General features: G+C 39.4%; 1 protein-coding gene across 1 annotated transcript in view; it reads left to right on the forward strand.

The window, feature by feature from the left end:
* The first annotated feature begins 2942 nt into the window (after window positions 1-2942).
* Window positions 2943-23615, forward strand: part of LOC140236616 (KICSTOR complex protein SZT2-like) — an 86163-nt gene continuing 65490 nt past the window's right edge. Inside the window, exons 1-15 of the mRNA XM_072316537.1 lie at window positions 2943-3142; window positions 6471-6596; window positions 7008-7190; window positions 7788-7865; window positions 8780-8872; window positions 9415-9514; window positions 10022-10261; window positions 11792-12012; window positions 12952-13051; window positions 14604-14649; window positions 16030-16187; window positions 17551-17647; window positions 18566-18700; window positions 21815-21973; window positions 22682-22747. Coding sequence (XP_072172638.1) covers window positions 3083-3142; window positions 6471-6596; window positions 7008-7190; window positions 7788-7865; window positions 8780-8872; window positions 9415-9514; window positions 10022-10261; window positions 11792-12012; window positions 12952-13051; window positions 14604-14649; window positions 16030-16187; window positions 17551-17647; window positions 18566-18700; window positions 21815-21973; window positions 22682-22747 — 1862 coding nt within the window. The 5' untranslated portion in view covers window positions 2943-3082. The remainder of the gene's footprint in view (window positions 3143-6470; window positions 6597-7007; window positions 7191-7787; window positions 7866-8779; window positions 8873-9414; window positions 9515-10021; window positions 10262-11791; window positions 12013-12951; window positions 13052-14603; window positions 14650-16029; window positions 16188-17550; window positions 17648-18565; window positions 18701-21814; window positions 21974-22681; window positions 22748-23615) is intronic.

A 23615-nucleotide genomic window follows, 5' to 3' on the forward strand; every position in this document is an offset into this window, starting at 1 on the left:
GGTGATAGTACTGTATATACAGTTAATGCATGATGTAGGTTCAAGTTTACTATGACAGACGAAGGGATGCCCAAAATGGGGAGTGGGTAGGGAGGCTTAATTTTCACATTTTTTGTCTTTTTCCTGAAAACTCAAGACGCATCCCTCGGATAATGAAATCATATATCAGCTTTGAAAAAAAAAACTATACAAAAATGATAGAGCTAATAGAGTGCTGGTGCCTGTTATGGTAAGTTAATTCATGAATTAATGTTAAGTGCGGCGGAGGCGGATTTGTCACATATTCACCTTCTTCTTGAAACCCTTATAGATATTTGCCAAGCTTGAAACGTAGCGTAGCGTATTTATCTGGTAAAATGACCTCAATTTGTTTAGATGAGCACTGCCCCAACCCCTAAGGTGGGAGGAGATGGACCCCCCCCACCCCATCTCCGCCCCTTGAACTTGAAAGGGACCAAGACGACGGGGTGGGGTCGTTCGGGTGGAATACAGAATTTTATTGAAAACCCTATACATATGAAAAAAAAAAAAACCGGAATACATACTTTTTAAAGAAATTTTCTATACGACCAAGAGTAATAGAACACATTCTTATCACATTTTTAGAAGGTAGATCTATACTTTGATGAAATTTCACGTCTGCTTACTAAATGACGTGGGGGTTACCCTGGTCTTATCCCTAGCTTTGGGGAAGGGTAACAACTTGGACTTGTTGCCCCTTCGAACAAAGTGGGATTCTATCACACTAGAGATGCTACCTCCCACGTTGGGTGAAAATCCGTCAAAGATTTCTCAAGAGAATGCAGAATATGTGAAAATCCCCCCTCCTCCCCCTCACCCCCTCCCCCATAAGGACACCCCTCGATCCGCCACAATCAAACGTGAAATAACATTTCAGGCATTAATGTCTTCATAGCACTAACTAAGCTCTCTTTCCCGGTTTGACAGAAGAAGATAAAAATTGAGTTTAGGGACTCCGAGGCTTCACCCCCCCCCCCTTAAGCGGTATGTGTGTGTGTGTGTGTGTGTGTGTGTGTGTGTGTGTGTGTGTGTATGTGAGGGGCTCATTTTAAGAAATTAAGTGCATATCACCGTAAAGAGGCAATCTGCCAATTTTGGTGAAAATCCGTCGTAGATTTTTCAAGAAGATGCTGAAAATGTGGAAAATTCCTCTCCTTGCCCTCACCCCCCTCAATCTGGAGACCCCTTGATCCGCGCCATAACCAAACATGAAATTTCATTCATTAACTCTGTCTTCATAGCACTAACTAAACTCTATCTTTATCGGTTTGACAGAAGAAGATTTAAAAAATTCCAGAGTTTTGGGGACGCTAAAACTTCAACCCTGGCCCCGCAGCCCCCCCCCCCCTTCGGCGGTGGGGGAAGGGGGTGGGGGCTCATTTGAACAAATTAAGATCATAACTATTACCATAATCTTGCTATCTGTCAAGTTTGGTGAAAATCCCTCATAGATATTTCAAGAAGATGCTAAAAATGTGGAATATCCCCCATCCACCCATCACCCCCTCCCCCCCCCCCCCCCGATCTGGGCACCCCTTGATCGGCCGTAATCAAACATGAAATTTCATTCATTAATCACGTTAATGTCTTCATAGCACTAACTTAGCTCTATCTTTTTCGGTTTGACATAAAAAGATTTTTTTTTTTTTTTTTTTAATCCAGATTTTTGGAATGTCAAAAGTGAAGCTTTAACCCCCTCCCCCTCACCCCCGATCAGGGCACTCCTGGGTCCGCCATAATCAAACATGAAATTTTAGTCATTAATGTCTTCATAGCACTAACTTAATTAGCTCTTTCTTTTTCGGTTCGACAGATGAAGAAAAAAAAAATCAAGCGTTTAGGGACTCTGAGGCTTCAACTCCTCCCCCCCCCCCTCCTTAGGACTGGTGTGGGGGGCTTATTTTGACAAATTACGATCATATCACCATTAAGATGTTATCTGCCAAATCTGGTGAAAATTCGTTGTAGGGTTTGCAAGAAAATGCTGAAAATGTAATTAAAAAAAACAAGACAGATGGTCGTTAAGACAGGTGGTAAAGATGGTAATGGTTCGTGCGCAGCTTTGATTGAGAGTTTCTCTTCCATCTCTACATAATATAGGTGAAATGAATGGTTTGCACATTTCCCGGCGACGTTTTGCACATTTCCCGGCAAAATTGAACATTTGCACATTTCCCGGCGTCACGTTTGCACATTTCCCGTTGATGAAATTTAGAGATTTGCACATTTCCCGGCACGACGTTTGCACATTTCCCGGCGTTTGCACATTTCCCGGCGAGACGTTTGCACAATTCCCGGCGTTTGCACATTTCCCGGCGTTTGCACATTTCCCGGCTCCACACGGTCGCATCATTGGTGCGTACATAATGAGTGACCTAAGTGTACGGGTTTGCGACTGTCTCCAAACCTATTTACAGGGCACAGTTGATTCTATGCTCCGGGCACAGTAAATCATGACGTCATTTTGATCAAAAATGGGGCACAGCTATTTTCATGACTCCACTTTTAACCAATCAGATAAGAGGAATCAATATATGAGGTATATAAAATCGATTTTGCCCTCAGATTCGCTTCGGGCATAGTTATTGTTTTCACATCACCTTGGGCCCATAATTTTAACTGTGCCGCTCATAACAGTCATTATTTGTATACTATGCCCTGGGCACAGTAAATCATGACGTCATTCTGATCAAAAATGGGGCACAGCTATTTTCATGACTCTACTTTTAACCAATCAGATGAAAGGAATCTACATGTATTTTATGAGGTATATAACGTATACCATGCTCAATACACTACGCCACTACACCACTACTATGCCATGCGCCAACTGAATTCTGAGTGTGCGTGGTGATTGACTATCTGCATGCATGATATCTATCGACGCGACAATAGTACAATCGCCCTCAGCTGGTGAGGCACAAGAGGAAGGCAACAGCTTCCGTCGAGTGCTGCTATAACTCTTCGAGCCATATGCAGAGGTATTTGACTGCGGCTGAAATGTCCACCAAAATGCCCTACTACACCTCTCAATCAGACAGATAATCAAATAGATTTCGGAATGGCATTTCAAGAAAGCCGTGCCAGTGACGATGGGGGAGGACGCAATCAGCAGCCAATCGTAAGTGCGGCAATACGTTTGCACGGTCCCATACGCTAACTTTTCTGTTGGTAATTGCATCTACTACTAGGGATTATAATGAAATTATTAAAAATAAGAACGTTTGAATTCAAACATCTTTTGACTTATTGTTAAAGTAGATTTATTGTCTAAGATGTACTGAGATGTACAATGCAGCAGAGTTAGACGTGTATCCGTTGAAATAAATTTGCCAACGTAGCATTATACAACTAACGTTAACAGTTAGATAGCTCGACCAGACGTAACTGCGACCAGCAGCCCCAACGTGCAGCGTTGGGGCTGCGCCGTTTTCGCATTCAGATCTTAATGTTGTACAAAACGGGTGCCGTTGCGGCGCTATATTTCCTTAATTTTTCAACAAAAACTACTAGGAATACTTACAGGGGTCGATTAAACCTAAATGATTCAAATCGGCGACTTTTTGATGCATTTCGTTGCTTATGATGCAGAAAATGTTGTCTTATAAGGCGAATTGTCTTCAGCTCGCCGATGCTCACTAACGTTGCATGCTAGCCTTTGGCAAGGCCCTCTCGCTGTAACGGACGAGCGAACGGACGAGCGAAGCGAGTCGCGCCACCTTACTCGGCTGGGCTCTCTACACCACGCAGCGAGAGGGCCTTGACAAAAGGCTACGTATTACTCGCTACATGCGCAGATGCTTACTAATGGATATACACGTTCAAAATGGTAGCACGGCTCTCCCACTAGGGCAGGCCGCTTACTCCTAAAAAATGTGGAAAATTTTGCAGTTTCCAGATAAATTCGTGAAAAGAACCAAGGCAATGGGGTAATGTGTATTTCATTTTTTATTGTCACGGTGTTTATGATAGAAATTTACCCATGATTTACTCGTGAAGTCGCCGTATGTGGCAATAGGGAGTTGTTCGTGCTTCTCACTTTAGCGAAACTGCGAGGTAGCCGCCAGGACCCCGCCGCATAGCGGCGCGGTCTCCGGGGCTAGACCAGACGCTGTTAATACGCTACGCGAATACAGCGTCTGACCAACGAGCGGGCACCTACAAAGTGGGGAACCACAACACAACTACAAAACTTATGAAAATTTATACGTTCTTTATAAACAATGTACACGTTACCAAACGTTACTCACCTTAAGTGCATGCTTGTATTACAGAAGGTTCGTAAGTCCATTGAGAGCCCTCGTGATAAGTCCGTGGAACCAAAAAATGATACTTTCTGGCGGATTCCCTAACACCGTCAGGGTTCATCGTTGCAGAATTCAAAATGGCGCCTTGATCTCTGCGGAAATCTTTTGCGTGCGTGCGATGCGCTGCTTGAGTGTAGGTGTAGCAGCACGGTCGACAGCGCGACCTTTTGAAAGGGCATTCAGATCATGTGACCTCCCGGATATTGGAAATGGCCTGGCGTGAAAGACGATGTACCGTTCGTGAACCGTTCACACATGCTGCATATAACCATCATTTTAGGTAAGTTATTAAATCTAAATTTCAATATTCATAGCATAGATATGAAGTCTCATTATCATTTTGTTCGTCAGATGAGTTTGAAGTGACAAAAAAATGATCTAAAGTATCAAAATTCAATCCGATCGCATGCGATCGTTGGACCCTCTTCGTGTTTGGAGCTTCGTTGGTACAGCCCTGTCGCGCTACGTATGTACAGCGGCGACTGGGCTGTGTATAGTTAACAGTTAGAATTCTAGTCTAGATCTAACGTTAACTAGTCTACACGCAGCCGCTGTCGCGAAGCGACAGCGGCTGCGTGTAGCTAGATCTAACGTTAACATGTTAACGTTTAGAAGCTAGGCCTACAGTACTTAGAGTAAAACCCCCAATTTTTGGACACTAAAGCTTTTTTGCAATATTTTTTTCAACTAAAATAATACTCTACAAAATTATATCTATAATAATGTAGGTTAAATAGGATCTATATCAACCTACTTTTTCCTCATATTGATTTTTTTAAATGCATCATAAAATTTCACAGAATCCCCAAATATTTAGAATCACCTTGTCATTTCCCCAAAATTCGGACAACGTCTCCAAAATTCGGACGCGCGCACAATGTCAAAACGCGTAAAAAGGCCGCTGAAAAATGAACGTGCGCCATACCTCGTTGGCGCAAGGTTGCATCGGGGACGTTGTGGCGCCTGTTCGTGTCCGAATTTTGGTGTCTCGACACTTGCATTCAGCCCCTATTATTCACTGCATCGGCACATACGGACATTTTGTTTTTCTTTCGTGTTTTTGAGGATACAGTACCATCACACTCTGAGCTTGCGATAATCGAAAAATCTTGCGACAGAACGGCGTAATTTTTCAATTTTTAGCGCTTTTTCGGCGACCCTGATTCTTTACATGGGACCTAATTCGCACACGCTTTGGAAAAGTTGCGGCGATTCTACGTTTTTGACGGCAAAATTTGGGATTTTAGATGGGTTTTTGGAGGTGACTCGGGCACTTTCCTGTGGTGAACGAGTATGCCAGTGTGTGAAACGATGTGATATGCGTGTGTTGTAACAGTAGAATTTGCTGGCTTGTGATAGTGATAAGTGTCCAGATTTTGGAGGCCGGCCGAATATTGGGGCTTTTACTCTAGATTCCTAAACATAATGCTAAACCCTAATGTTAGATTAATTTAATTATACAGTGTAACAACGTTAAACATGTATGATGTAAATGGCTCTAACTTTAGGTCTACGTTTGTAGACCTAACGTTAGGCCCCGTACTAGCCTAGGGTCTTGAGTTCTAGATCCCCTACACTAGTTCCTATGTTAGAAATACACCCATGCACAATTTTCCTGGAAATAGACAAAATTTAACCCTGACGTTAGACTGACGTCAGACGACTATATATCCAAGTTATGGAATCTATATAGAGGTCAAGATTGTACTGTAGATAAGCCACAGAAAACTGCAGAAAACCGCATTATTCTATCAAGTACAAATAAATTCATGCAACCCCCCAAAAAAAACTTGTGATGAGCGTAAATGTCAGGAAATAGACCTCTATTGTATGTAAACTAGTAGATTTTATTCGGATGCTGTTCAATTTTCTCATGAAAGTTAATGAAGTAGCAACATTTTTACTTTCCCGTTCTTACCAGGGTAACATTTTTCGCTTTGACATTTCACAGGCCCAGAGCTAGTGTGTAGTGGTGGTATCAAGGTTTTGTGAAAATCTAATATTCCTCTCCAAAATCATATATTATATAGACTCTATATATATTAGGATGTTCAGTCTGTTTTTTTTTTTTTTTTTATGTCAAGAAGTTGGCATCTCTGTAACATGGTGCACTTGATCCATGTAATGTTTCCTTCTTACCAGGTATTGGATGCTGCTGAGGTGTACTTGCTGATGAAGGAGGAGTACCGCATCTCAAGGAACATCCGGGCATCTTGGTTTCTTAGGAATATCAATAAATGCATCACTGTGAAGGAGGAGCAGGATCTGGTAAGCCTGAGATTATCTTAACCAGAGTCACTATTTTTCTTGTTTTTTCATTCTATTGTGCCTGGAGTGCTGTCCAGAATAATTTTAGAAACAGATTTTGTGCAGTTTGAGAGAGGAATTATCCATAGAGTGGGCATACAGAATTATTTATTTGAAGTGGTGTCAGGTTGGAACTGTAATTGTTCAGATGCAACTAGTTGAAGGCTCTATAACCATATCCATCAACCGGTACTGCAGTGTTATTTCAAATCATATTTCTTGAGGAGCTATGGCAGTCTGTTATATTCCCTATAATGCACCTATCGAAAAAAAAAAAATGAAATGAAATGAAATGAAGTAAAAGATATTGGTATTAGTTTATAAACTATGCTGCATTTATTGGAACAAAGTATCAATTTTATAACCTCACAGCTGAACTCCACTGAAGAGTTGGAGATACTTTCTGTGATGCCAAAGAAGCAAGCCCAAGCCCAGGAACCTGCACCGGGACAGCAAGTCCAATACCGTCTCCTGCCAACATGTCACGTGACCTTCCTTGCCCGTCGTTACCGCCTTGTCATTGTACTGGATTTAAGTCCATCGATGACCACTGTGGTGAGTTCATCCGTGGTGCACAGCTTATTTGTTTTGTCTGTAATTTGAGCAGCCTATAAATGATTTCAGAAAGAAGCATATCATATCTTTTCTAAATGATGTTCAATTACAATGTTATACATTGGTATCATCAGAAAGTAACAATTTGTCACACTTGTTGTAATACAGAAACTGCTTATGTTTTGAAACTGCTTATGTTTTGTGAAGATTGTAAATCTGTGTCTAATGATTTATTGAAATAAAAAGTATTTGATACATATATTGTGTAAGTATTCTTGAAATTTCTGGTACCCTTGTAGCATTGTAAATAGAATATTTCCTGCAGATGAATTTCTCCATTTCAGAAATGACAGGATTTTGCACCACATGATATGTTAGTCCGGTTGTTGCAGTTAGAGTGCTGCTCATCATGTTGACATACAATGTATGTACATGTATGTATGAATCTGAAGTTTCTGTCACGTATTGCCAAGTACTGATCAACACATGTGACATGTGCTTGACCAGTGCATTAACAGTAATTAGGCTGTAGTACAGATCATCACAGGAATATCTGCAAGTATGAAAGAATACTCTTGTCATTTTTCTTATTTCAAGGATATTCTGTCCGGCAACATCCACATAGCTGAGTGTCACGCAGCGCTGAAGAAATACCTGAAGGGAATCACAAAGCCAGTAAGTTCAACTGCAAAATCTGGGTATCTTAATGGACAAGTATGACAGTAAATGAAAACTTGGCATGACATACTATCTCCTTAGAGAGATTGCAGATGTAATTTTGTCTACACTGTACCTTCTGGTAAGAGCTTACAAAGATACTTTTTTTAAATTTCCTTTTTTGTTTGATAAATTGAGTAAGGTGTACAAGCAAGACTTGCATTGAAAAACTAGAGCTTGCTTGATTCCCAGAATGTTTCATGCATTATCCAGAAAAAAAAAAGAAGAAAGATGTACTTCTATCTTAAGAATTACAATGGTAATGAAGTGGCAGGGCAGGACAGGGCAAATGTGAGATGCTTTCGTAGTGCGTGCTTCATGCATTTGCAGATAAGATACGTACTGTTTGTAGATGTATAGGTTAAAGTATCAAAGAATATTCAGTCTCTATTCATGGTCTTCAAATCACTATGACTTAGACTGCGGAGATTAGATAACTCTACCGGCAGTACCTCCATATCATGAACCTTCTTCCATTTCCATTTTCCATGAGGAGGCATTTTGAAATAAAAACGAAAATGAGGAAATAAAGCAAAAAGGTACTCCTAGGTCATTAGAGGTTTTTTTTTTTTCAGAAGGAATGATATTATAGTTTATGATGTCATGCTCATTGCCAGGGCATGTGTCATAAAGGAGTTTTCAGTTTTATTATTTTGCAATAATGACAGTTACTATGGCTACATTCATAGAACAACCAATCAGTTGGGGTTAGTAAGCTGTTGATGCGGCAACTGCAAAAATGATTTTAGATATTTATAAAATGGGCCCAGGTCTCCATTTGAAGGGTGTTACAGGCAAAACTCCCTTTGCAAGTTTGAATGAACCTGCTTGGGTAATCCTCCTCTCATTTTCCCTGTCCTTTTCCTCCACAGTTCTGTGTACCGGGCAGTCCCATTCTGCTCTCGCCCCACCTCTATGTGACGGTCATCGCTTACACTCCCCTGGCTCAGCTTACAACTCAGCAGGTGAGTGACCGAGTGGATGGTCAGCATGGAAGTACAGTGTACACTTGGTGGTGTGGCAATCAATAGTGGTAGCTGTTGTGCCCAGTACATTTGTTATGTGTATGTACAACACAGAAGTATTGTGCATGTTTGTGTATGTGTGTGTTTACACGTTTGTATGTATGTATTGTATGTATCTGTGTCTGTGTGTTTTGTGTGTGTGTATAAATTTTACCAGTACAAACTTGTAACCGCAACAGCTTTATTTTAAAACAGGATATGGAAGAGATGTCCCTGGTCTTAGTATGAAGTGTAAGAGATAACAATGTTAGCCATCTATTTGTAAAGAAAGATAGCATGAAGATGATACAGTTGCATTTTATATAAAGTATAAACAACTCTGTGAAATATTGATTTACTACATCCACAGGAAGGGTTAATGTAAATCAATATCACTGCAATGTTAAAAGATTGAACATATTGCATTCTTTACAGATAAAAGAAAATTATTGGTGTAGCAGATTCCGAGAGACATATAATGTGTGACTTCTTTGCTGTTACAGGTTTTGGTACAAGGATGCCTTCTGACAACTCAGAACGTTGATGTATTCCTTGAACGCATTCATTCACAGCTGGAGGACTTTGAGAACAAGATCTACAATAGTGAGTGTATAACTGCCTTCATCTCTCATGAGATGCTAAACATTTGAATTTGTATGACTACATTGTACGTGCATCTCACACAAGATGCGTAACATTTGATATGTATGACGGCAAGCATGCATGCAAATGATGAAATACAATACACTTTGCAGATCAAAGAGTACGTCCTGAATTAAACTGGTAATTTCAATGATAGAGTCCATTAATTTTGCATTTTACAGTAACCAAGTCCTGTTAAAGTTTATGAACCAGATAATAAATCTGCAAAAGAAGTTTTATAGAGTTCATTTCCCAACCACCATATTTCAGGTTCCCTGGGCTTACATTGTATAGTACAATACAGTCCTGAGCAGTCCTGCTCAGTCCTGAGTTAGAGTCAATATTTTCATGTGTTTTTAATTTTGCGAATAGCAGCTGACTTGCAAAATTCACTAAAAATAATTTATTGATTATTAAATAAATAATCGACAAACTCAAAGAGATGATCTTTGACCTTCTGTCATGCAGGTATGCTGCGGCCAAACAGCCCAGAACCAGTCGCCCTCGATGGAGTGGACGGTTGGCTGACCGATGGGCTGGACACCATTATTGGGAGTGGTAACACAGACAGCCCAGGCAGGGGGAGGGGGAGCACCAGTCACTGGCCTCTGCCTAAGGTGGAGATGGCCAACCCTGAGGCCACGTTCGTCAACATGCTGTGGTGTGGTGTCCTTGCCTTACAACTCCTACCAGAAAACACAAGTGCAGGTGTGACACTAAACTCTGATCTGTGCAACATGGAAAAAAAAATGAACCCCATGGGACTTGAGCAGCTTTCAGCGGCCTTTCTCAAAATTCCCTGATCTACTCTAAAATGTGTGTGTCAGTGTGTTTTGTGCTTGTATAATATTTGTCAGGTGTAGGTGTATCAAAACATGTGTGTTTGCGAACTTGTGTTCTTTTGATATTGGATGGTGCGGTGGTATGAAAGTGTGTGTATTTGTGAACAGGTTTGTTTGATGTAAGTGAGGTGTGGGTGTATGAAAATGTGTGTGTTTGTTTAGAATTTGTAAGGTGTTGGTGAAGTCTGTTTCTATGAGGGGTACATGTTACCAATGTATTTCCCTACTCTGCAATGTTGCATTCAATATTTAGTTTGAAATTTCCTGCTTTCTTCAGCCCATAGAGGTTGATCTGGTAAGAATTAAGATGTTTGATTGTTATGTAGAAACTCCACTTTGTGTTCAAGTTAAGTTAAGTGAAGGAAAACATATGAAAGTTTCATTAAAATTGGACTAATTGTCACCTTGTAGCCTTCGTTTCAGCAAGATATTCAGCATTACAGCAAAGCTAGATGTGAAAAGGGCTCTGAAGTGAAATCAGTCGGAGTCATGTTGCAGCTCAGCCGTATTCCATTATCTTTAACTCTTTATGTGCCATGGTGGAAACCCCCTGTGTGCCACGTTATTCTGAGACACGAAGGTAGTCATGCTTTGAGAAAGAATTCTGTTTTTCCGATTTGAATAACTTCTACAAATTTCTGTTAAGATGGGCATAATAGTAGGCAAGGTCAAAGAGGAATGTCAAGCTTTGTTACGACATAAATTGTATGACGAATCTATTTTCAATTTTGACCAGTTTCTACATTACTGTAAAGGCATGACTTTTGCATATAAAACCGTGACAGAAACTTAGAATGTACAAGCAAATCTAGTTGGGAACATCGCTTGATAGTCGACCACCACATAGAATGCAAGTCGTATATGAGAGAACAAAAGCACGAGAAACGCTTTCATTGTGCCGCGGGATTAGCAGTAATTAGCGGTTTATCGATCTGTCTTGGCGGCTTTGTTTGTTGAGTAGAATATGCGAAGTTGGCACGCTGTCGACCGAGCTGGACGTGCGAACGTGGCACATAAAGAGTTAATAGATATTAAATTCAATTTTTTTTTTCATAAATCTCAAATGAAGGTACATCAAACTATACAATACAGCTGAATAGAATTAATGAACAATAATTTTGAAATAGTTGTGATGAGACAGTACTTTGGTCCCACTGGCAACAATGCTTGTATTAAAAACTGGCAAGTTGTGGCATAGTGAGTGATTGATGTTCTCAGATTTACAGAGATGGGACAAAGAGTATAGACATTAAGGATTTGTCTTCTTTTTTCAAGAGGAGGTGGTCAAACTAACCCTCCCCTCATTCCATCTTGCCCTCAATAGTTGCACAAGGTAAAACAAGATGGTAGGCAGGTATTGACCCACTGTGCTTTGCTGTTGACTGTGCCCATCCAGGTATTGTAGTGATCACCGACGGGGTGGCTGCAGTCCCTGATGCTCCCACCCTGAACACCCTCCTGTCTCAGATGAGGACCAGCACCACAGCATGCTCCTTCATCCAGCTAGGCAAGGGCTTCCATCCGCACTCTGGCTTCGGCTACGTCCCCCACACGGAGATCATGCAGTTCATCGCCACGGCAACCTTTGGCGCCTTCCTCTCCAGCTGCCCCAGCTATGTAAGACCATTCTTCCCTCAAAGAATGTTGATGTTACTGTAAAACAAGATATTTTCGCAGCATTAAATTTTCGCGAATTGGAGCTAATGGCCTTTTTCGTGGCATGAAATTTTCACAAGCTGCCTCTAACATTCAGTGCATATAGTGTAGACAAGGACTTTCGTGTGCATTTTAATTTCATGAATCTTGGCTCATGTGAAATTCGCGAAATTAAAATGCATGCGAACATTCCTGGTTTGACAGCTACCTGTTGAGGACGGGCTGATTTTACTACAACATGCATTTCCCATAAACACTTGCCTGAGTATACTCGGGACTTGTCTTCAATGGGTTAAAGCTTTCAGAGTGCCGAATCTTGAGTGAAAGGATGTTTCTAGACCTTGAGTATTCTCATGTACAGTGTATAAGTAAAACATAACCCAAACAAATGATAAACAAAATGCAGGGAAAAGGAAAATGACAGAATGTAGTTTCAACTTTATTGTGCTATCATTACGGGAAAGAGTTCTGTATGCAAGTAAGGTTTAGACACAAACAGTGTGCTTAGACCAAAAGTTTGTGAAACCCTGGCTGTTGTTAAGAGTTGCAGGGAAAATTGCCATGTATATCGGACATATCCATTTCTCTGTATTACAGCTGTAGTTATCTTCAGTAGTTTGTACATTATGTATGTGCTTAATTGTACCTTTGAAGCAATTTGTTTATTCTTTTTAAAGGAAGGAAGGGAGGAATAAATGAATGAATGAATGAATGAATGAATGAATGAATGAATGAATGAATGAATGAATGAATGAATGAATGAATGAGTGAATGAATGAATGAATAAATGAATGAACAAACAAAGGAATTAATTGTTGCGGAAGTAGAGATGAAATGTCTTTATCTTATTTGTCATCTGATTACACCTATGTCTGTGACCTTGCTTTTAATCCCTGTCAGGAATCTCTGGAAGACGGGAAGATGAATCAATACCACAGGGCCTTCTTGTCATGGAGTTTCCAAAAAGGACTTGACGGCATCAAGATCGATCTCATCAAAGGTAAAAACATCACTTTATCATGTTGTATGGTATAATGATTATACAGATATTCAATGTTTATGAGTGCGATGTTTCCGAATATTACATTAAAGGGTGTGTACAGTTCTGGTTGAGGTGAGGATTTAGCTTTTAACATTTTGTGAGATATTCAGGAACCACTCTATGGGATGTCAAAGAGCATGCAATTCTAAGGGGTATCAAAAGTTTATTTGATGAAAATCAGTTTTGAAATGGCTGAGATATCTAGAAACAAGGTGAAACAAAGAGATCCTAATAAAAGGCATGGCCTGTCGCCTTTTATTATTATCACTTTTTTTGGACATCTCAGCCATTTGAAAACCAATTTTCATCAAATATACGTTGAATCGTTCTTAAAATTACATAGTCTCAATTACTCTTTCATATTTCATAAGGGGTTTCTCGCTATCTCACTTAGGAATGTTATAAACCTGAATCCCCACCTCAACCAGTACTGTACAGTCCCTTTAAAGCATGCAAGTTTAACCATTCTATTCAACAACGCAAAGCGGAGTCGAATAGAACGATTAAACTTGCACCGAATGTAGTATTCGAACCGTTGCAGGAATGATAAAACATTGAATATTTGTTCATACAACACATGATATAGGCCTGGTGTAGACCAAAATGAATCTAACATTAAGCCTGCCTAGGAGGATAAACAGCTAGGCCTAGATCTACATCTGGCTCTAGGTCTTCCTGGCAGCGCAAATGGGTGTGTGTATGCAGCAATGCTTTACAATACACAAGTTCAGTGTTTCCCAGGATCTATAGCATGGCTGGCTCACTTGATTTGCCGTTCAATAGATGTCTATTGTACTGCCATTAAGAGTGAGCGTGGGATCGCTGATTCTTCTGAATGTCATGTGACCTGCATTCATCCAATCAGATTGCAAGGATCTATACTTGTGTTGTATAAATGGTAATAATAAATGGTCATGATTAACTGCAGAAGCCTGTCCAGTGATTACAAGGCTTTTCCAGTGTACCCATCTATTATTATTACACATACACATTGTTTATATTGAGGAACCTCTATGGCTCAGTTTATAGAACCAGGGACTCTCAGTCATTGGGCCTGGGCCCTGTTTTATGAAGAGTTATAATTGATTATATGGTTGATTTCTATGGCAGCCTGTGTGGTAAGGAAATTTATTATCGATTATATCTTTTAATAAAACGAGCCCGTAGGTTCAACTCTGCTGGCTGCAGTGATTGTGCCTCTGGGCAAGCACTTTATCCGTATTGTGCAGTCCCTTTGGAGGGGACTTGAAGCTACTAGACACATGGTCTCTTGCTTATACAAATTTTTAATGCTTGTTTTGTGGCCATGTTAAATAAATCTAACAAATTATATACAGTCTTCATTTTGAGAGAAACACACATACAATATATATGCAGGTACTATGTAACATAATTAGTATTGTGCAATATGTGCCATGTGTGTGTCATGATAAAGTAAGAATTTGCAGCGAATAGCTGTTAACTGACTTACTTGTTCTGTCCATATTATCCTTTTTTTTTTCCAATTCAGGCCGTCAACACAAGGTGATCTCTTCTGACTCTGGATGGGCTGAAAGGTAAGATGTGGATTTTGAGCCTTGTTGCACCTAATATGATGTGCTTGAAAAGTTTGTAATTTTCTCTCCAGAAATATGCAGTTATTTGATAAGTTCAGCATTACAACTACACAATGCTCTGGATCCAACTGCTGACTGTAGAATGTTCCAAAATTCAGACGACTAATGTTATCAATCTTGAGATTTGTAAATCTTTGTAGGTGTGAACTTCTATGTGAGTTTGGAAGTGATTTCTTAAATGAAATGGCAGGGAGCATGAAGTAATTTTGGCCATTTAGAGTATAAAAGTATTAAAGGTAGGGAATCCCATTTGCATGCCTTAAATGAAGAGTTGTATAAACACAGTGGTATGTTGAAGAGAGTATCATTTTAGAAACTCCCATAAAGTATTGAAAGTGGAAGGTAACATTTAGTACATTTTTATTGACCGTTAGATTTTGAATTGAATTTTTTTGGGGCTGACCGTAAATTCCAGTACATTACTAGGCTACCTTTGCAGACCCATGCACTGCATGTGTGTCCATCATGTATATTTTGTGAATAAAATTCATCAAAACTTACAAACATTTCTATATACATTCTTGCCACACACTCTATATGTTATTACATCAGCTCTTATACTTTTAGATTTGTGTTTATAGATTAAAAATACAGAAGACTGCAACAAAAAGGCTTAAGTGTGGCTGACACACAGAACTACTGAGTAGTTGAGTTTTGTGCATTATTCAAATTGTAGATAACTGTTGACTTCCACATTTCTAAGCAGTGGCCTAAACAAGTCCACTGAGGTTCATATTTAATGTTTTGCTGCATTTTAGGAGTTCTGTAAAAGGTATCCCCTACCTTTAAAGTGTACTGATATGTGTTTGATATATGAATAATTATTTGATAGATACCTCCATGTATTCATTTCCTTGTGTGAGTTTTTAATTTTGTTAGATGATTATTTCATTGAGGGATAGGTCAATGTATTCATTTCCTTTCGTGAGGTTTGAATTTTGTGAGATTATTATTAATTCATCCATTCATATACAAAGTATCTATAGCTACAAATGTTGTATATATCTATATCTATATGCTTTCAAGGCTGCCTGTCTCTCATTGTAAACGCCACTAGTATATGTTTTTGTGTTTTATTTTGCTGAATAAATTACCTAAATTGGCCCCAACCAATCAATCAATCAATCAATCAATCAATCAATCAATCAATCAATCAACCAATCAATCAATCAATCAATCAATCATTCATTCATTCAATCATTCAATCATTCAGGTTTTAGATTGTTGTGTTGCAAGTCAGTCAATAATAACAGACAAGAGCATACAACGTATGTGTAATTTTGTGTGACTTCTTTTAAAACATCCCAAAATCTCTTCCAGCATCCAGCCCTCCTTTGCCTTCAATGATCAGGGACTGTGTACCATCCCACTCATCCGTAAGAAGCACAACAGCACCACCCTGCACACCGGCCTGGCTAACGTCCTCTCCATCAGACTCCGGGAGGGCTACACCATCAAGGATGCACTCCTGACGAACAGTGAGTCAAATAAATTTTTGTTTTTTTTCCCCCTTTTTGGTTTTATTATTATTATTGTTATTATTATCATTTCATATATACTTTGATCTGTTTGGTAACCTGCATTTGTTGGTTGACTCTCACTTTCATTTTGTTGCCTCTTCTTGGTACACCAGGTTAGGGCTCGCTGCTTGCTCCCCCCCCCCCCCCCCCCCCAACTAATGCTGTTGCTATTTCACTCTTTTCCTTTCTTTATCCCCCTGTTGTTCCTTTCTTGTTTGATGTTGCCTCCCTATTCATCCTTATCCTTCACAGATTGCCCCCCTGGACCTCAGGATCATCACTGACCCTCCTCTGCCTTTTGTCTGTCCACCCTCCTGCTTTAATCCCCCTCCCTTTTTAATACCTGTTGGGCTCCTTGCCCATGACCTCCAACCTTTCCCTTTTGTTTTCTTTGGTATGTGTCCCTAGCCCTCCCCTGACTGTTCTTTGTGTGTAGTCCTTAGATGTGATTGCTTTCCCTGCCTGTTTGTCATTTTGCCTCTGATGAAGATTCTGCTGGGATCAAGAGCTCGGACCCCTTTTGACTCCATTTCAAATAAATAAAAACATAAAGTAGATAGATTAGCCCGTTGAGGACGAGTCCTGAGTATACATGTACTAGGACAGCTGTCTATGAAAAATGGGTGTTGTAACTGAATCAGCCTTCCCTCAATGAGTAAACAAAATATATGAATAGCCATACATCCATCCACCACTTATACATGTATACAGACTGATGCATACTGGTGCATGAAGATATACTCATAATCATGCATGTATACATTCCATACATACATTGTACACCCACACAATGTCATACAATTGTACGTACACAGGCGTGCACACATACAACTGTACAAACTTAAACCCACTCCTGGTATTGATGCCATTTTTTGTGGCATGTACATGCACACTTAGTCTTTCTTTGATAATGGGAAAGTTTTCAAGCAGGGGATTTTTTTTTTCTTCCTTGTGAATACGCATCCTTCTATCAAGTTGCTTGAGATAAGATTTGCAACATTTATGTTATTAGTTAAACATGAAACATATATTTCATGCAGTTGTTTTCCAGTATGTCATATGAATTGGGACATGGTTTTAGTTGATATCCAACAAATGTTGATCATGTTATATGACATGTGTTGATGAGCATCAATTTGCACCTGCAATGTTTTTTTTTTTTCCCTTTAATAATGTACATCTTTGGTGGAAGTTTTCCATTGTGACATGTGAACCAAATTATACCAGAGTATAAAAGATATTGTACATGTAAGTTGCATGAATTAGGCTTTGCATGTACAAATGTTATCAGTCGTAGCTTTCAAATTTTATCTCCTTACAGATGGGAATGACATTGAGGTGCGTCTGGCGTTGCCATGGAAGTACAATGCTAGGATAGAGTACATAGCGACAGCCCCCTGGCCTCTATATACCAGCAGGTAAGGCCAGTCGTATATGCTTTAAGACTCTAAAGGTTCTTGTTTACAATAGTTGTGTATTGTATTGTATTCGCATTAACATTAGGTGTACACTTTGTCTTCCTTTATGTACAATTGTATTCCTTTGGCTTTCAGTAAAGATAATCTGCTAAACATGCAATGTTTCCCATATGCCTTCCCATGAATGCCTTTTAGTATAATAGCTCAGACTGCTTAATGCTTATTTAAGATTCTAAAGGTTTTTCTTTACAATAGTGGTGTTATTGTATTGTATTTATATTTACATTAGGCAGGGCTCCACACTAACTTTTATTTTTGGTGGCCCAAAGGCAAACATCCGACCTTTTTTGGTGGCCCGATCAGGCCACCAAATTCTTCATTTCTGAAGTTTTGGTGGCCCGACGTGCGTTTTTGGTGGCCCTGGGCCACCGTTAGTGTCGAGCTCTGCATTAGGTGTACACTTTGTCTTTTTACGTACATGCACAATTGTATTCCTTTGGCTTACAGTAAAGATAATTTGCCAAACGTTGTGCAGTGTTTTCCAAATACCTTCCCATGAATGCCTTTCAGTATAATACAGTAAAAGTGGATACTTTCGCGCGACTAATTTTTCCCGCTCGGCAGTGTAAGAAGAGTTTCACATGTTTTTAATTCCGTGGAATCAAGACATCAACTGTACTGGAACACATGACAAGCAAAAATGGTTGCGTGTTTTTATTTTCACGCTAGTATCGGGTTGCATGCTTTTATTTTCACGCTAGTTTTGGGTTGCATGAAATGCGTGAAAATTTCAACATCACGAAAATGTTCACTTTTACAGTAGCTCAGAATGAATTCCACTTCATTGGTTTCCTAGATGGTGGACTTATAACTAATTGGCCCTTGTTTTGCTCTTGTCCCCCTCCTCATGGATCCCAGGCACGTCACACACGTGGAGATCATCATGGAAGGGAGCTACGAGTTCCTCCATGACATCACGTGCCCCATGAAGAACAGCCGTCAGAACACCTACCGCACCAAAGTGGTCAGAAACTTCTGGCAGACCCTGCAGAGGTTAGTCGTTGTTGTTGCCGTGGTTACATCATTATCAAGTGGTCAGTCAGAAGGGAGTCACATTTGATGGCATTGATTGATTATTTAGATAAATTTGATATGTAATTTTTGACTGTATTTCATTGGTTCCTGTTTTCCACCTGAACAAAGTACTAAGTATGTCATTGCCGTTAATTTGATACTTCACTGAAAACACAAGCCCGACCAACATGTACATTGTACCTTTTAGTGATACATTCATTCTGCAGAAAAGAGAGGAAATACAGAGGAACTGCAGCTTAGTTACTACATTGTAGATCATGTGCCATATTTTTTGCTAGTATGGTATTTGATTATTTGTGAATATTGAGACAATTCCAGAAGTGGTTGAATTTGCCCCTCCCCCCCCCAAAAAAAAAAAAGAAATAGAACAAGTGGGACGGTATGAGAAATAAGTGATTTCTCTTTCGGATGGAAAGTTAGTGATTGCCTATGTCAGGGACAATACACAGTGCAGTAGAATTGTGTCATGGGAAGTAATATTTTTGTGTGAATTGTTATTTTGTATTTTTATGCCTCCGCCACGAAGTGGTGCCGGAGGCATTATGTTTTCGGGTTGTCTGTCCGTCCGTACGTCCGTCCGCTTTCGTTTACGTGATAACTTGAGTAATATTTTCTGGAATTTTACCAAACTTGGTCCAAGTATGAAGTATGATGGGGCAATTATTTGATTAGATTTTGGGTGAAATCAGCTAAAGGTCAAAGGTCAAGGTCAAGGTCAAATCATGAAATTGTATCTGTTTACGCGATAACTCAAGACTGGATGGAGCAAATTTCACCAAACTTTGTTGGAGGATGATGTATAATGGGACAATTACTTGATGAGTTTTTCAGTGATATCGGACAGAGGTCAAAGGTCAAAGATCAAGGTCAAATCCTAAAATTTATCTGTTTACGTAATAACTCAAAACTGGTTGAAGCAGCTTTCACCAAACTTGGTCCAAGGATGATGTATGATGGGACAATTAGTTGAGTAGATGTTAGTGACATTGGCAAGAGGTCAAAGGTCAAAAGGTCAAGGTGAAATGCTACAAATGTTGCAATTTCCCCCATATCTATGCAATGACCAAAGGTATTTTCTTGAAACTTGGTGTGAACATGTACTACTGCGTAAAGATTCTGCAGAGAGAGTTTCATGTCATAAGGTCAAAGGTCAAAAGGTCAAAGGTTAGGTGAAAATGTTGCAATATCACTTTTCTCGCAAATGGTTCAATGTATCTTCGTGGAACTTGGTATATACGCATGTACTGACTGGCAGGGATCATCTAGGGACTTTAGGGGTCATGGGTCAATAGTCAGGGGTCAAAGGTTAAGGTCAACTCCTCAAAACTTTACTATTTCCCTCATTTGTACTAGTATATATGCAATGCTTGCATTATTAGTTTCAAAACTTAATACATGCATTACCTAATGGAGATTCTCCGTGAAATTTCCAGCCAGAAGGTCAAAGGTCAAAGGCCAGGTTTCAATGCCCCCCCCCCCCAAAAAAAAAAAAAAAAAAAAAAAAAATCTATTTTGTACCATCATTACACTCTTTCTTCATACCTTGGAAATTACTCAATGCATAAACTTATAAAAATGTCCGTCAGAATTCAAGTAAAAATTCTCAATTCCCCAAATATGTGTACCTGCACTCTTAGAAAATTATAGCAAACCCAGTTCAAGACATTTCTGACAATCCTGTCATTTCAATATTTTGCCAGTTTAATATTTGAAACTGTCATGGATCACATATTGTGAAGACATTGTACTATCCGCCTATTGGGAGAATCATGCATTATGGCAGAGGCGTCAGTCGCCATAGCGACATTTCTAGTTTTCAATTGACTTGCTGAGTACTTGTTTACAATATACCTGTATGATAGTTCTTAAAGGGAAGACAAACCCCAGAGCAATGTGGAATGAGTGAAAGCAGCAACATTAGTAGAACACATCAGTGAAAGTTTGAGGAAAATCGGATAATCGATGCAAAAGTTATGAATTGTTAAAGTTTTGGTGTTGGAACCACTGGATGAGGAGACTGCTAGAGGTTATGACATATGAGTGGACAACAATATAAAGAAAATACATAGAAAATTCCACAAAAATTCACTTTTCTAGCATGATAAAGGAGCACTTGACTAATCGCTTTCAGAAAGCGGGGGAATAATTGCTACCCTTATTAATGTCAGTATCAAGTTGATGGAATGTGTTATTTTCATGAAAAATGAATTATTGTGGAATTCTCTTTATATTTTCTTTATATTGTTGTCCACTCATACGTCATGACCTCTAGTAGACTCCTCATCCAGCGGTTCCAACACCAAAACTTTGAAAATTCATAACTTTTGCATTGATTGTCCGATTTTCCTCAAACTTTCACTGATGTGTCCTACTACTGTTGCTGCTTTCACTCAGTCCACATTGCTCTTGGGGTTTGTGTTCCCTTCGAAGCAACATTATTATTTATTTATTTATTTATTTTTATTTTTTTTTTGGGGGGGGGGAGGAGGATTTGTGATGTGGAGGTGGTGTGGGTTGATGCAAACTGAAACATGCTGTACAAGAGAGGAGTTTGGTAAGAATCATTGTAATTGGAATTGTTTGTCTTTGTATAATCTTGCCATTTTTGAGCACATAGGTACATAGATATGCACTGTGTGTTATGCACTACATTTGTATATAAACACTGACCTGTTAATTAACGTTATTGTTAAGAATAATCTCTTTGACCCTGTTCTTCTCTTTCACACACACCTGTTCATACTCAGTGTCATCTTTAATATTCACATCCCTACAGGGTATATTGTATTTCCCAGTGTGACAGGCATATCTTGCTTTATTCTGGTGGTAAATGTGGAAACTTTGTAAGTTTTGTTTGAATGCTGGATCAGTGTCATTGGGTTAGTTATTAGGTGGATGGAAGACTTATAATCATTTCTGTAAATATTTTGATATAAAAAAAGAAAAAAAAAGGAAAAAAAAAATGCATTCATATTTTTTTGCATTTTTGGCTGATTCCATTGCGCATGACACCTGTCAGAATTTCCACAACTTTGAATATTCAGAGTTAACCATTTTCTGGTTTTCCAACAGTTTGCGGGAGACGGACCAGCTGCTGGTGCACCTGCAGTCATTTGCGGCCAACCCCATCTACTACACGGTGCCGGAGAGTACCAAGGGGGGTATGCCTCTGTTCTACATGCCCCCCAACTCCACCTCACCGGTTCTTGCCCAACAGCCCCACAACCCCAAGTGAGTTGGGTTTACTATATTAAGTAGGGAAGGAGGTACGGGGATGCTGAGTGTTGACAGGAGTTCTGGAGAACTTGTTGAATCTGCATTTAGCAGGGATGCCAGTTTTCAGGCAAAAGCCTGAATCCAGGCCTTTGTGGTATAAAAGTTCAGGCACTTTAGTGAATAAAGTAGCTTCATGTAGATGTACTTCAGGCCTCCCTTTTCATTCTTTTGGCATCCCTGATTTAGATACAGCTACCACAGCATAATTGCCTTTCTGCAAGTCTTAGTGACAGGTTATAGATTTGTGATTATTTTAGGTCCTTCAAAAAATCTCTTTATGACAGACTGGTGTATTGGGGAGTTGATGTGTCTCATCTAATGATACTTTCAAAGAGCACTTTCATCAACTCAAAAGTGACTTGTAGCAATTCTGTACTTTGAAACAGCAATATTTTGTGCCAGCCTCTATTTATATCAAAGATCCTGCGGAATCATTGTGTTTTGTAGGTTCCCGCACATATTTGTTTACAATATTTACCGTTATGCAAATTATTGCTTTGATGGTGCAGCTGCATTGTACACAACAAGGATGACATTGTGCTTCCCTCAGCTTCCACAGATTTCTCACAAGAATTTCTTATGTATATTTCGTAGTCTTCTTATCACTTTTCGACTAGTGACATGTTATGGCATAATATTCTGTAATATCTTACTTTCATGAAGGGACTCTGGGCTGGATCAGTTTGCTGCCTTCTGGAAACGAATCGCTCTGATGGAACCAAAGAGATGGTAAGACTTTCTGATCGTCTTGGTCACTGGTCATGTGACAGGACAGCAAAAAGGAGAGGAAGATGTTGGATATTGTGAGCGTTAAAGATGGGCCGTCCCTTTTACATTCCTTCCCAAATAGCACAGAACATGATATATTCCACCAGAATGACAAGATTATTGTAAAGCTATAAAATTTCTGTGGTATTTGAAGGTTGTTAGCCGTTAAAATTCAAATAATGCACCAAATGCTCACTGTAATATATTCTGTGTACGAGGCACAGCTGCATATACTAATCCTCCTGTGGTTGTAATATGATACTTCAAACAAAAGATATGCATGTTAAAGCTGTCAGAAAGGAAGATTTCGCTAGCTTCTTCTACTGTGTTATCTTTGGCAAATAACAACACACCACTTACATGAACTAAATATGTGCATCACACAGGTCTGTAAAACTAGACTAGTAGTTTAGATTTGTAATTTTTTCGTAGTACGAAAGAATTATTCGAATCTTAACAGTCAATTTAACTCAACAAATAAAGACCCTCTTGAGTTCAAAATTTACAGGAGGTTTCCAGATAGTGTTTCCTTCAATACCTAAGTGTTCTCACCAAATTTTCAAAAATTTGCATGCAAAAGGGATGGTATGTCTTTAATGTCATAAAGGGAACACTTATTCATACGGACTTGCTTTCAGAAACCATTTCACTGCACCCCAATGTTGGTCTGCGTTTATCCTTTGTTATCTAATGAGGAACACCTCCTAACCAGAACTATCCTGTCAACATTCGGGCTGTTCTATTAATGAGGCAGTTACTGTATACGGTACGCACCAAATATTTCTCGAGGTTTTTATTTTTGCAAATTTCGCGAGTTAGTTGCCTTTAA

This window comes from Diadema setosum, chromosome 13, assembly GCF_964275005.1.
Source record: "Diadema setosum chromosome 13, eeDiaSeto1, whole genome shotgun sequence".
NCBI classification, from domain to species: domain Eukaryota; kingdom Metazoa; phylum Echinodermata; class Echinoidea; order Diadematoida; family Diadematidae; genus Diadema; species Diadema setosum.